General features: G+C 46.1%; 1 protein-coding gene across 17 annotated transcripts in view; it reads right to left on the bottom strand.

The window, feature by feature from the left end:
- Positions 1-14,912, bottom strand: part of KCNMA1 (potassium calcium-activated channel subfamily M alpha 1) — a 711,615-nt gene that overhangs the window by 202,304 nt on the left and 494,399 nt on the right. For all 17 annotated transcript variants that reach the window (XM_064488015.1, XM_064488018.1, XM_064488017.1 and 14 more), the window contains exons 10-12: positions 6,091-6,201; positions 3,409-3,514; positions 1,460-1,542 (exon numbers count right to left, since the gene is read on the bottom strand). In XM_064488015.1, the coding sequence (XP_064344085.1) occupies positions 1,460-1,542; positions 3,409-3,514; positions 6,091-6,201 (300 nt within the window). The remainder of the gene's footprint in view (positions 1-1,459; positions 1,543-3,408; positions 3,515-6,090; positions 6,202-14,912) is intronic.

Raw genomic sequence — 14,912 nt, 5'->3', positions numbered from 1 at the left:
CATGCACTGACTTCCTTAAAACGACCACACTAAGCATATTGCCCAAGAAAAGCGAGTGGAAAGAGAACATTGTGCCAGACAGATGTCGCCTGCCAGACACAAGGACCAGAAGCTGAGGAGGACTTGCTCCAGAGGACTGTCCCCACCTCACTGATGGGAAAGCTCATGTTCCTCGGGGCCACTGACAAAAGCAAAGCAAAGGAGATGCGAGCATTGTCATTGGGCAAAGGCAACTTCCCTCTCCTCCAGCTCAGGCAAATTCCCAGGACACAGTAAACCAAGCTGCAGGGCAAGGGGAATCTTGGGCTCCTCCACCCGGAGGATGGCTGTTCACAATTAGGCAAGAGTTCCTGGGAATACAGTGGGAGTGAAGTGTTTTCTCTTAGTTCATCTCTTCTCCAGAAGATCCTCTTTATTATCCCCTCCCAGCTCTCTTAACTAGGAAAGAAGAGTTGCAGCAGGAAAGAAGAATCCAAAAGAGCTTGAACTCTCTGGGGCAAAATATCTTAACTTCCTAGCCATTTCATGGTCACAAGATGTCTGGAATATGGGTCTATGGGAAGAACAAAAATGGAACAATTTGTTTCTGGAATGAGAAAAGAATAAGGAGCTGAAGTTGACCAAGGAATGGCCTTAGATGGGTCTTGCCCATTTGCAGGAAAGGCACTGGGCAGTGTCTTCCAAAGACTGTCACCTCCCAGGAAGAGGTTCTGTTAAAACAAACAAACAAACAAACAAAAAAACGAGGGGGCGTGGGCTTGCAGTTAAATAGGTTTGAGAAATTCTCTATGGAACATTATCTTAAAAACTCATAGTATTATAAAAAGCACCAAGGAGGCTTTCAGTAAGAAAACTTTCATTTGGGGAAACTGGTTGAAACAAGATTACTGGTCAACAAACTCCTCTTTGTGAGAGGTACTAGTCAATGTGCTTAGACGCACTTGGAAAGCTCTAATCTGGGCTTTGCAACCTTGTCACTATTGACATTCAGGACCGGATGACTCTCTGCTGTGGGCGCTGTCCTGTGCACTGCAGGATGTTGAAATGCATCCCTGGCCTCTCCCCACCAGATGTTATGACAACAAAGAACATCTCCAGATATTTCAAGTGTCCCCTGGGGGATGAAATCATCCACAGTTAAGATCTCTCAGACCCACTCCCTCTTAGGGAACATGGTACCCAATTTCAGGCCTACTCCCAGTGAAACCTATCTTTCCTTTGCTAGTCCTGTCTAAAGTATCTCCAACCCAAGACTGGCTGTGAGCCGCAGAGCTCCCATCTTTTAAGGACGAGCTTTTGGTTGACGATGCCTTGTGTCATTGCCCTCCATTCCCACCCTGGGCCTGTGCAGGTGGCAAGCTGTGAGGAGGCTAATGGGGAAAGAAGGTCCCACAGAGACAGTGCAGCAAGTGGCCACAGAGCACTCAGCACAGAGCCTTCCCTGCCTCCCTGAGGTTACCTCATGATGTTGGAAGCATCTTCGGCATCCGGGTCTGCGCAGTACTTATTGGCAAGGATCAGGCAGGCATCTGCTGACTCTATCTAAGACACCGAAAGGAAAATCACAGAAGACAAACGTATAAATAGCCATGCTTGGTTGCAGTCTCTCTCTGCTGACAGCTCTTGGGGAACCTAGTGCTTTGTAAGGAACAAGAAAAAAAATAATCCTGAGAGATTATAGTTTTTGTCAAAAGTGTAGGTTGCAAGTTCTTGTTATGGTATAAACATTTCATCTTGTTGTCATTAGAGGGTACAACATGTACCTTGGTAATTATACTTTTCATTTTGCATAGCCTCTTATGTGTAAGCTTTCCAGATTTCTTGAGATAAAAATTAATTAAGCCTTTCAGTCCCTTCTCCATCTCCTTTCCCCACTGTCTGCAGCATTATCCTAATTTTTCCTGTCAGGAAATGGAGTTAGGTGAGCTGAGCGAAACTCCTTCTCTCAGACTACCAAGTTAACTGAGGAGTTGGGGATTCAGAAATTTAGACACTGAAGTCCTTCATCTAACCTTTTTTCACCTCTTCACTGTGGAATAAGAGGAAATGAGAGCCCTAACTCAGACAACAGCTCAGTGCTGATTAATATTCAATTAGCATTCGGGTATTCAAAAGCCAACAAACCTATGTGTAGGAAATGATGTGTTACAGGTGACCCTCAAAATACAACCTCCAGACTTATCTAAACACGTGCCAGCAGAGACTTACTCCTTTGAGGGGATCATGAGTTGTGCTAATAACTGCTTGCAGCTAAATGAGGTCCATCAACAATAACCATTCTCCCCAAGTTCCTGTAAGACTTCACATCAGACATAATTTGGATCACGTCTGGATAATACTAAGATTAACTGGACCCGTTAGCATAAGAATCCCCATGCTGGCTCCATTCTGTCCTCACCTGGGACGCTGCACTTAACAGACCGTTCCTGTGTTTGGTGGGAGGGCATGGTTTCCTCCACGGTGTATCACAAATTGTCTCTAGTTTTCTTTCATAAAGCAAAGAACTTACTTAAATCCTTTTGGCTTATTCATGTTTGCCAATTACATTATTTACAGAACTGTGCGGTGGCCACGGTAAGCAAGTAGATGTCAGTGGGCTCACAATGTTATTCTGTGCCCGCTGGCATGCAATACTGCACGTGCTTACAAAATCTATACAACATGAGTAAAGTAGCAGATCCCATTCGGCGTCCTCCCTTTCCCTGATAAGCCTTAGAAGTGTGGTTTATAAGAAGATTCTAACTTATTAATTTCTAGAAAGAAAGATTAGCCCATTACCAAGGGCTATCAGATAACCCGTGTGTTTAGTTTTGCGCCTTTAGTCCTTGGTGAGGACAGAAAAGAAGCTCAAAACATTTTATGGCTTGGTTAAACTTTATTTTACACTTTATCTTAATGTTCCTTTCTGATGTAAATAACAGATTTCAGAGCTATGCTAGGTCCAATTTAAGTATTCAAGATGGGGAAAGGAGGAGGGTATAGCTGAGTGGTAAACGGTGCACTTAGCATGCATGAGGACCTGGGTTCGATCCCCAGTATGTCCACAAAAAAAAAAAAAAAGAACCTAACTATTCAAGATGGGAATTACTTGATTATGATGTCATATACGAGATTACTGAGGCCATACAACTGGTCTACTTCCTTCTGTAATGCTGATATTAAGGGAACTGGCAATGTCTAGCCAGTTATGATTAATCCAGGTGTGGAATGCTTATAGGTGGTCTACCATGGACCAGCAGAACAAAGTCCTGGGACCAGTGCAAGGGTGGTATCAAGGTGGGTAGTATCTGGTTTATCTCCTTAGGGGTTTGGAGGTGACTCTTGGCCACCCTGGGAGGCATGTCCCCTCACGAGAGACACTCCCCCTGCCAGATGGAGTAAAAGCAGAAGTCACTTCTTCCTTCTTACCTTGACTCTCGCAAGATCATGTGGATTGAGGACCGAACCCTGATAAAATTCCACCTGAGTAAAATGTCGTTTGAACAGAGCCTCAAGCTCCAGGTTAGGGGAAATGCTGTGCAGAGAGAGAGAAAAACAGCCATTAACATAATAGACTCAGGTACTGTAGCCCCCATTCCGGCCAATTTTCACAGAGAGGGACCTGGGGAAAAGCTTCCACGTTCAAAGCAGCCCTCTTTCTTGCCGTAAATAACAGGCTTGCACTCAAGGGAAGTCAAACCCCCGCCCAGCTGAAAGCCTAAACCAAGACCAAGTTAAAATAAAGAAGTTCATAACCTTTACAAAGTCTGAGGTCTACGAGGCAAAATGTCTTCAACTTCATTATGAACGGAACCCTTATTTTATGAATTGAGAAACTGAGGCTGTGACACCAGGGGTGAGCCGAAGGTCTTCCTGGCAGACCCTCTTGCTGCTCCTTCCACCAAAAGCCTTTTCTATGCTTCTCAACCTCATGGGCTTTTCACCACCCCCAACCCCCCACCCAGAACCCAGATCAAAAATGTCACCTCTGAGCAGCCACACACAGAGTTAATTCACTCCCTGTACCATTCTTGATTCACACGTGTGTACATTACTCATCATTCTCAATGCTGAGCTACATACTGCCATCTTTCCCATTGCAGGGCAAAGATTAAAAAAAAAATGGTTGACCTATTCATTCATTTATTAATTCTGCAGAGATGAAAAACATCTACTCACTGTTAGGTACTGTGCTAGGCACTGGGAGATGACATTTAGTTAGAATCTACTAGGTGCCAAGGACTGAGTTAATCAACTTTCATCTACCATGTATGTAATACTCAGTAATAATAATAACTGCTAATGTTCTTGAGCATTTACTATGTGGCAGACACCATTCTAAGCCCTTGACAAGTATTAACTCATTTAAACCTCAAAACAACTCTAGAGGAAGGTATGTTATTAACCCAGAGCTTTGAGAGGTTAATTAACTGGGCCATCTACTACAAGGCTGACACGGATGGATGCTGGGGACACCAAGGTGAATCCCAGCAGTTGAAGCATGAGCAGCCAGCTTGTGGATTCAGACTAAATCAGTGGGTTAGAGAAAAGCAGCTGCCTTTGCCAATCCCACCAGTCTTCCAGATCCATCACAAGTCAAGCCTCTTTCAGGATGCCTGCCCGCCTGCCCTAGAAATGCAAGGAGTGTGGTCTCTCCGCGATGCAGATGCCCCATATGATTCCGCCATTGGATTAAACTGACTTTGGTCTGTCAGTACAGGGTCCCTGTTGTGCTCTCCTTATTGTTTATGTGCTCATTGAGACGCCCAACCAACACGAGGGCAGAACCTGTACCCTACACTGCTCTTGAACCTTCCAAGCGCTCAGCAGAGGACGGGCCCCTCTGCGGGTCATCAGTGGCTAAGGAGTGAATTAGATGTACGGGATCTGCTCCTGGGCCCATGGCCTGGCCGGTCTTTTCAGAACCTGGAGAAGCCACCACTAAGGAGAAAAATGCTAGAGCTCGAACATGGTGGCCGGTTTCGTGTTCACAAGTGCCGAAAGGAAGGAGATGCCCAGAACAGCCATAGGGCCAAGCTGACTGGGATCTCAGAGCAGGACTGAGTTCTGGGCAGCCAACCCCATGTCAAGCCAACACCCGCACGTGCACTTTGTCCCTTGGCAGCTTGGGGCTAAGACTGGCCCCATGATCATAAAAGAAGAGCACAGGGCCACCCACATCAACATGCCCAGGCCTCCCAACTCTCCATCCCAGTGGCAGGCTGCCTTTTACCTAAAAGGGGATCAGGCAAAGAATCTCAACAGCACTGAGTGGAGGGGAGAGACCTTGCTTTCCCCACCTGTAAAACAAACTGGATAAGACTTACCTCTTCAGTTCACTGTGCAGCCTAATGCATTTTCTCTTCTACAGTAATAGCTAACATTCACTGAGCACTTACTGTATGCCTGATTCTGCTCTGTATATTTTAAATGGATTACTTCCTCTCATTCTCACAATAGCCCAAGAAGGTAGATATAAACCATTTTGATCTCCCCATCTTCTGGATGTGGAAACTGAGGCCCAGGGGGTTGAATAACTTGTTCAGTAAGTGGTTGAGTCAGGATTCAGATAGAGTACTCTGAGCTGAGCACGTACTTTTGCTCCGTCTGTTGATGTGAGGAGAGACAGTGTGCATGGCGACCAGCTCTGTGTGCTACACTGCAGGTCTCTGGGAACGGCAGCTGTGATTACTGCTACTATCACCTTATACCCTGCTTCCTCTTACGTTTGTGTCTGCTTGATTGCTATGTTGGTCCTGCACTCATGAACAATCCACACCAGACTCTGTGGACACATCTGGATCGCACAGACCCAGACAGCTGAGGGGACAGTAATGACATATTTGACCCATAATGAACCCCACCCACTGTTATTGGCCGGAATCGCCTCCATAGAGACAGGTGTTGTTCTCACCTTGAGCTAGTGTGTTGCTTCCCTTTCCATTGCTTCCACATTGTCCTCTCTAACGAGGCCAGCAGAGATCATGGCTGATTTAACTCTGCCTGGTACCTCAATGCCACCCTCATGTCACCCCTCCTACAGACACTCAGGAAGTCCTCCTCAGGGGCGCCTGGTTGGGTGGAGGGTCTCAAACGGCAGAGGCCTCTTACTTGTGAAGAAAGACGATCTCCACGTTGACATCGTCCCGATCCTTGTGCAGAAAGTCCTTCAGGAAGTTGGAAACGCTCTCCAGAGTGATGTGTCCACAGACCACGATGTGCCTGAATGAGAGAGGAAAATGAGAGGAGGGCAGCCCAGCGAGGACCCGGCACCCAACCCCGGCAAGATAGAGGAAGCACGCAGCTGCAGGGACACATTCGCCTCTTCCGAGGAGGCCTCCATAAAGCCCAGCTCCCCTCCCCAGAGGGCTGTGAGGCAAAGCAGCAGCAGTGCGGGAAGGTGCTCAGAGACGCCTCGACAGAGAAGGCATATGGCTTCTCACCTGATGCTGCACAAAATCCTATTAAAAGCCCAACCGTTTGGCCAAGTGGTTTTATGCATTTAACAATAAGTGACATTATGCTCGCGCTTAAATGCTGCATTATCAAGTCCCTTGCAGATTCATATCTCTCCCTTTCTGCCCACAAAGCATCCTCCCAGGAGATTTACCGAATGAGTCTTGGTTTATGACATAGAGCTTATCAGGTAATGAGATAACAAATCTTGCTGAAACGATGATTTTGTGTGTAAGAAAGCGGACTTTTATCAGGGTGGCTAATGTGCGGCTTGACACGTTATGGGCCCTGCTGGCCATAAGCAGTAAAAAGGAAATTTTGCATTTTTCCGCCGTAACTCCTCCGACAATGGGGGCAGGTAACACTTTACGGTAAGTGAGCATTACTCAGGGCTAAATGGGGATGGGACACCTATGGAATCTGAGATCACGCCGCAGGCTGTGCGACCCCAGACAGCTGCTTCCTCAGGGTGCCTGAGATTTCCATGAGAAACAAAGAAATTTACCTCACGATGGGGGAAAGCTAGGAAGGGATGAGGATGGAATTGTCTGCCTGGTTTCAGGGTGGTTTGGACTTCTGTTTCTGGGGACAGCGGCTCCCCCTGAGGAGATGGACCCATCTTCCAGAACTACTGGAAGAACAGTGCTCCCAACATCTCTGGGCTCCTGGACCAACGTGACTTTGACACCGGGCTAGACTGTGGCCACTTACATTCATTATATATGATGCTCAAGCAGGAGTAAGTCCTGTGGTGCGAGAGTTAGCCCCACTGCCAAGCCTGCTGGCTTCCAGTAGAGAGACTGCACAAAAGCCTCAGCCCAAGTTCCTGTGCCCCTCAGGCTGACAGTGGCAGACAGAGGCTGGCTCCCTGGCTGGGCTTTGAGGCACGGGCAGGTGGCGGACGTGAAGCACAGTACTTTCGTGGGAAAAATTTAGGCCCCCTGCACTTCATAATTGCTCCATGCACGTTCCAATAAGGCAGAAAGCTCACTGGCGGCTGGAGGCAGCTCATAGGAGGAGGCAGTGATGATCACTTATGTAATGTTCCATGAGATGCCATTACAAGAGCCTGCCCTTCCATTGTAATTTGGTGCTTGACTAAGTATGTGAGAATAATGCGGTAAACTCATTGGTGAAAGGATAATGATGCAGAACAAAGAGTAAATCAATAATAGGCACGATGCAGTTAATAATATCACCATTATGGGCTGTTACTGCTACGGCGCTGCACTTAGCAGAGGCCCTCGTGGGGGAGGGAAGGATGTCAACGGGCTACCTCCGAAGAGACGTTTAATGTGATCACTGTGCTCTCTGGCCAGCACTGCTAGGCTAAGGAAGGTCCTTTGGCCACCCATCCAAATTGTATGCCCCCAAACCCGCATGACTAACTCCCTCCTGAAACACGTCGTATGTCAGAATCCATGATATAAACTGAACAATTAGATAATATACATTTTCATCATGTCATGTCTTAAAGGGTTACTTGTGGCATGTGTGCATTTATATGGACAAAACAGGCTGCAAATGAATATGCATGTTCTGAATAAGATTTCTGATTTTTCTTTTTGAAGTATAGTCAGTTTACAACGTTGTTAGTTTCTGGTGTACAGCATAGTGATTCATTTATACATACATATTCCTTTTCACAGTCTTTTTCGTTACAGACTATTACAAGATACTGAATATAGTTCCCTGTGCTATACAGTAGGACATTGTTGTTTATCTCTCTTATATAGCAGTGTGTATCTGCAGATTCTGAAGATTTCTGATTCTGAGCTTGCCAATGTGTTCAGAACATGATGGAGAAACAGGATCTCCCTCCTGATCTGACCTCTTCACAAATGGCAGTGGGGCTGCTGGGGGCGATTCTAATGCTCCCTGCCCACAAAATTCCATGATCGAGAACAAGGCCAGTACGAATCCAACGTATGGGCTAGATATATGGTTGAGGCTATTCCTGAAAGTAAGCCAGACTTGATTCCCTGCTCTGCCACCAAGGATGTGTGTGATTCTGGGCAAGCTACTGATCCCTACTCAACAGGGGACAGAGCTGAGAGGTTAATACCACCCCACCACCCTCATGCACCAAGGACTGCAAAGCTCCAAGTTCTATACCAGCATAAGCCTGGTTATCATTCAGAGCTGGACTCAAATCAATGATAGGTCTGGGGAAGTGCCAGTACATCCATCCTTCCCATCCTGTATGCAAAGCACTGAATGAACATCTGCCAGCACTCCCTCTTCCTCTTCTGAGATCATTCATCTCCAGGACAGATGTGTAAGAAGTGGAAGGGAAGGAGATGAGTTCACCCTCTCACCCTTGAATCAAAGACTCAGCCAGCTGATTTATTCAGCCTTAGAAAAGAGTCAGGGTTCTCTTAGTTGAAAATGTGCTGGGTACATATAAAATATATTCCAATGCAATCAATATTATCCCTTAAGCCTTTAATTAGCTTTCACTTCTCTTAAGAAGTAGACGAATGTTGGCAGGAGAGGGGAGAAAAAAAAGGATTGACTTTTCTCATTTGGTGCTAGCTGTCCAATACCACTCGAGACAATTGAAAATATATATCTTTAAGCTACAGCATGACTTCCGGGGTGGAGAGTCATCTTTATCAAAAAGGAAGGGAAAAAAAAATCTTCCTTCAACATAATTGGTATTTTTGCTCAGAAAAAGGGAGATTGATTGAAAGCAGATTGCCTTTTTGCCCAAGAAGAGTTATTAGGTACATTATCATGGCAACCTTGGAGAACCCATATTGTTCCAATCTGTCCTCTATCTGATTTGAAGATTTACAGCTTCCCCCTTTTGTGCCAATAATCATTTCCCTCCATTTTGTTTTCCATACAGTGGAAGTTATCAAGGAGCCCACATATTGAAAAGGTTTGAATGCAGTTAGAATTGATGGATGGGGAGAAGAGCTGCCTCTCTAACTCTGCATCTGCATTAGAAGATCTGCTCCCACCAGCCCGGATCTGAGGGAGCGCCGGGGGCCCTGCAGGAGTGCAGGGGATGAATGGTGAAAGGGGAAATTTTATTTTCCAGAAATAGTTTCAGGACTCTTGAAATTTCCAAGGGCAATAGTTTGAGGAAGGATGTTATTGCTGGGAAAAGAGAAGCAGAATTCCTCACATCCTCAGTGATTTAAAATATAATTGAAATATTCTGAGATTGAGAGCAGGGTGTGCCCTCCTTGGAAGCTGAGTGATGCTTGTTCACGGTGCATGATTTGAAGAATGCCAAAAAGAACCTCTTCCAAAATTATCTCTGTTGGGTTCCTGGACACCTACAAATCTACCATGTGAGAGTCATACTTTGATAGCCCTGTGTTAGCTCAGCTCACACACTAAATAACTAAATAGTCTCAGGCAAGGCACCAATTCTGCATTTTACAACTATAAAGCCAGAGTCTCTGAAGGGCTGGTGCTAGTACCTGATTCATGAGGTTATCCTGAGGATTTATTTAAATAGATAATGCAAGTGAAGGGCCTAGTGGAGAGTCTGGGCCATTGTAAGCATGATTAAATGTGATATCTGTAAATCAGGATGTAGCAGATGTAAAGCACTCTATGGCTCCTGGAGTCTCACCTGATCCTCAGACAACCCTGGGTTCCTACTATCTGCATCTTTTCAAATAACGTCTCTGAACCTCGATTTCCTTAAGTGCCTGACATCCCACAGTAAATAGTGAGTGACTTGCCCAGGACATGATCCAGGTCTCTGACTCTAACTCTCACAAAGACCAAGGTGATGAAGTGAAGAGAGCAGAAACTTGGGTATTTCAGCTTCTGCTCCTTCACAACAGACAATGCTGGGCCAATAAGAGGTCCTCCTGGACACAGTGGAGGGGATATTGCAGGGTCCTCCCTGGGGCAGGAGAGAGGCTTGTCCTGGGGACTGGGATGAACAGGAATGAACCTCACGTAAAGCATCACTATGTTGTAGTATCACTAGATTCTAGCTGCACCTAGTCAGGTGCTGAGCCAGGCCAGCCAGCTCAAGACAGCAAAGGCTGAGCAACAGCAGAAACTCAAAACCAAGCTTTTAACTGAAGCCACACAATGCGGCGAGCCAAAGGGCTGCAAGGTGATGCAAAAGTTCATCTGAGACATTATATGCTACGTCCAGCCCAAGGATCCACAAAATAACAAAAATCTAAATGAACCGTTGACAACAGGGAATATTTAGGAAAGAGCTATGAAGGACTCTGACGCTGTTCCCATCTGTGGTTCTGGACTTGAGCTTTTCAGACTACTGACAATCCTAATGACAGGTGTACAGGGCCTGGCCACTAGGTTTGTGATGATGGCCACCAAACCTAAATCAATAACCATTTCTGATGCGACAGACTTCTTGATTTTTTTTTTAAGTTTTATAAAGTCCCATGAACAACTCTTTTTTGGAATAAACTCATGTTAATGGCTTGGATGAAAAGATCCATTTCAGATGCATGAAGAAGCATCTTAAAGGCCAAAATAGTAGCTGATGGCATTTTGTGGGAAGGAGTTACTCATCCAGTGTAAGCAAGCATGCCTAGTTTGGGTACAGGCTCCCAAACACGGGATGGATCAAATTAGGAGTGGGTAACACTAGTGTGTCAGGGAGCAGGCAGGGATGGCATCATGTGGTTGAGTGGGATTTGGTCAGAATGATGCATACCTGTTAGGAACTCTACCAGGGTTCACCAGGAAACTACCAACTGCTTGTTTCACGGGCACATCGTCACTAAATACACATTGGGGTGCCCCCTCAATTAGCAACCATCTCCACTTCCACAGCGGAACGCCACACATTGCCCTCAGTCCCTCCACTCCCTTCTCGGAGATGGGCCAGCAAGGCCAGGATGCCCCAGTAGAGGCAGAATGTCAGTTTCAGAGCTCAGTTCCAGCAGGGTCTCTCAGAATGGATCGCTTAGGGGAACTGACTCATGGCAGGAGGCATGAGAGGAGGATAGCGAGGAGGCCTCCAGACAAAGCTTTCCAAGGTCCCAGGGAATGAGCCATCCAGAGATCTGAGGTTGAGTTTAGCTCAATGAGAACATATTAATATCTACACACTTTTAAAAAGACTCCAGGAATGGCCTTTGAAAAAGAGGTCTATGCTGGATCTAGTGATGGGCTCCTGTCCACATCTCACGTTTATCTTCCTATCAGAACGGCCCCTGGTGAATGTTGAGTCCAGCACCCGCATTATTTTAATGTGGAAACTGAGGTCCAGAGATCAGTGCAAGAGGAGTCCCCGAGCAAGGACAGACCTACCCACTCAGTTTGATGCCCTCGAAACCAAAGCAGCTGGTGCTCCTGAAAGGAGTCTGGGCTAGGAATCAGGAGGCTAGGGGGCACCCATCTTATGTGCCCTGGGGCCAGTCACCAGAAAATAAAGAGCCCCAGACTGACGGGGCTGCACCCACAGACACGGATGAATCCTCCCACAGCATTCCGGTTCTCTGCCCTACCCAAGCACACACCATTCTGTCTTGGCCAGATGTCTGCGATAGCTTCCTAATTCAGTTCCCTGTTTACCCTCCGCCCCCAGAAAGGTCAAGAGCGAGGACGGAGGCAAGTCCGACTGCATCATGTCCCACAAGGGCAGGGAGGTCTTAGATCTCTCTTTAGCAGAGCCTCACTCTAGGAAGATGATGTAAAATGCACAGCTCTGGGCTGTTTATTTTTAAAGATCCTATATCCATTTTTACTGGAACAAGTATAAAGAACTTAAAAAGCCCATAGCTATCCTGTCACAACAAATCATCCAGGGTAAATTGAAAATCCTATACGGCTTTCCCTGAATACATGGTGCTCACTTTGTCAAAGAGGTGGATGAAATGTGGCACATGTTGATCTAGATGTCTCTGTAAAACTGTAATATTTATATCAAATACATATGCTAGAACCTCTTCTGTCTTTCTGCTGAGCCTTCTAATCACGCTTTTTCCTCGTCCTACCTCTTGCCCCAACGCCTCCCACCGCTGGAAATCGCATCAGATAGGAATGAATTTTAAGAAGGACTTGCCAAGGGAATTTGACAGCATTTTGTCACTTAGAAAGCAGCGCAGGGTTGGCAAGAGACCCCACAATCCAAATCACACAGTGGTCAGTACACAAAGATTCATGTGGTCCCTCCTAGGTTGGACCGGAACCATTCAGGGTCTACAAAGCTCTCTCTCCATGAGCCTCTCTCATGCAAACTGAGATTTAGGAAGGTTCTGGGCTTTATATTCTGTCTTACCTGGTAGTGTTTTCAGGGGCAGCCTCCCTTGATTTGGGTCATGTCCTGTGACCCAGGTTTTCCCTTAAGGCTGATGACCCCACTGCCCAAAAGGAAGACGGCTAATTCCAGTCTTGTCTTCCCACTGCCTCCTAAACTGAGAGCCTGTCCCAAAGGGAACTTCCTTCCACATGGGGTGCTTCAACTCCAAGCCGAGTGGGCCCAGTCCTTCCCTGTCACCCTCGGACCCAGCTCAGGACCTCCCAAACTTGCTGGGCGTCCAAGAACTGTTGACCCATGGACTGGCTGATGCTACGTGCTTGGCTTGAACACCCTATGTCATAGACAGTCTAGAAGACATTTAACAGTTAGTTAAAGGCTGCAGATCACTGACTGATTCTGCCACCTCAGATCTACCACCAGGTGAGAGAACAGTATGTGTAAGGAGGATAAAAATGAAAACACAACCACTGTGACGGGTAGGGAGCTCACAATCCCAAACCCTGGCTTTAATTATTTCCTGTTAAAACAAATGAAAAAAAAAGAAAAACAAAAGCAAGCCAAAAACAAAACAAAACAAAATCCAAGGAGGTTCGGAGATAAAATAATTGCCTACCCAGGGTCCACATTGAGTACTCTGCTAATCACAAAGGAAGGAAATGCCTTCTCCCTCCTAGGGAGGAAGAAAATAAAGTAATCATCTTATCCAGCTGTCAATAGAGCTACTCTGGAGGAGACAGGCTGTTTGGCTGTTTCCCTAAATGGGGGCAGAAGGCTGAGCAAATAGATCCCAACAGTGCAGCAAAGGCACCTCTGTAAAACAGAGCCCCAAGGTCAGAGGACAGACTACTGGCAGTCCCAGCAGAGAATCCTGGAATGTCCTGACCGGACCAGAACCTTCTGTACAAAGGTGATGCATCTCATCCTGTGCAGATGGTCAGGACCTAAAGCACCCAGAGGGATCTGTGTCGGTACCGCCACCATCCAAAATCACAAAATTACACCGGGCACTTGCAATGACCACACACCTTTTGTATCCTGTTGGCTAAAAGGAGCTTCAGTCCAAGTCTTAAAAAAAAAGTGCTGAGAACCTCAGTGTAGGACACACTGGTTGTATTCACCAGTCCAGCATGCACCCTTCTTTTTGTCAATAGCACCTCATTTTTAATTTGGAGAATGACCTCTCCCCAATCAGATGCAGTCTTGGGACCTTTAATCATGGCTCTTTGCACAAAGTAGGCCAATCAGAGCTTTTTGATCTTGAGTGGAGTGACCCTAAGTTCGCAGTGGGAGCTGACTGATCCTGATGGTGAAACCCCAAGTGGACTTTCTCTGAGTCTCTGCTTGCACATCCCAGAGCTTCTTCTCTGGCTCATCTCTGTCCTTTCCGGGATCTGCAGCTTTCCTCTGAATGCCATAAGGTACTTCCAGAAGAGATCAGTGGCTAAGGTCATAACACCTCTCACAGAAATGGGCATGCGCCTATCCATCTATTCTCTGAACATGTCTGCTTATTAAGAAGGCAGAGGAAAGGGAGATAAGATGGCTTTTACTGACAAGGGGAACGCACATTTGGAGCAGCCCCTACAGTTCTGCGGGTGGGAGCAAGTCACTGTTACACAACCCCAGGACAAGATGTGGAGGCGCAAACCCTGAGAGGCACAGAATCGAGTTTCCACGAGTTTCACGCTGCATCATCCTCTAAGGTTTTTTAATAAAAAGAGACACTGGACTTGGCCAGTTAGAGTTTCCTGGTTTATTTTCAGTGCATGATGGCAACATCAATGGGATAAACCCCAAATCTATGAGGAACCGCCTTGCACAACTGTGGAAAGACTTCTATCAGAATGAATGACATCAAGGAAGACAGAAAACACAGCGCAACTTAGTCTCAGATGGTTGTGTTTGTTCTTTAGATTAAGAACTTACCCAGCAAGGATTCACCCAGTCAAATGTGAGGTTAAGCAGAAAGAATCTTCAGGGATTATAATTAGAAAAGTCATATTCAGAATTCTTTTTCTTTAATGGAAGAAAGACTATTTGAGCGCAAAAGTCTAAGTTTAAATATGACTTTTTTTTTAGGTACACAGTTCATCTCCCACCTACATTTCTATTCTTGTTTTCAGAACAATAGCTGGAACATTTTGATAAGTGTGTGGAAGGGAAGAGAGACAGCAGAAAAGTGGGGCGGGGGGGGGGACAGAGACAAGCATTCATTCCATTTGTATTATCAGGAAATTGATTTAATATGCATCCAAGTCTCTTTAAA

The sequence above is a fragment of the Camelus dromedarius genome, chromosome 8 (genome assembly GCF_036321535.1).
Source record: "Camelus dromedarius isolate mCamDro1 chromosome 8, mCamDro1.pat, whole genome shotgun sequence".
In the NCBI taxonomy this organism is placed as follows: Eukaryota; Metazoa; Chordata; class Mammalia; order Artiodactyla; family Camelidae; genus Camelus; species Camelus dromedarius.
Note: the sequence above shows the minus strand (reverse complement) of the source record. Positions and strands in the feature narration are given on the sequence as shown.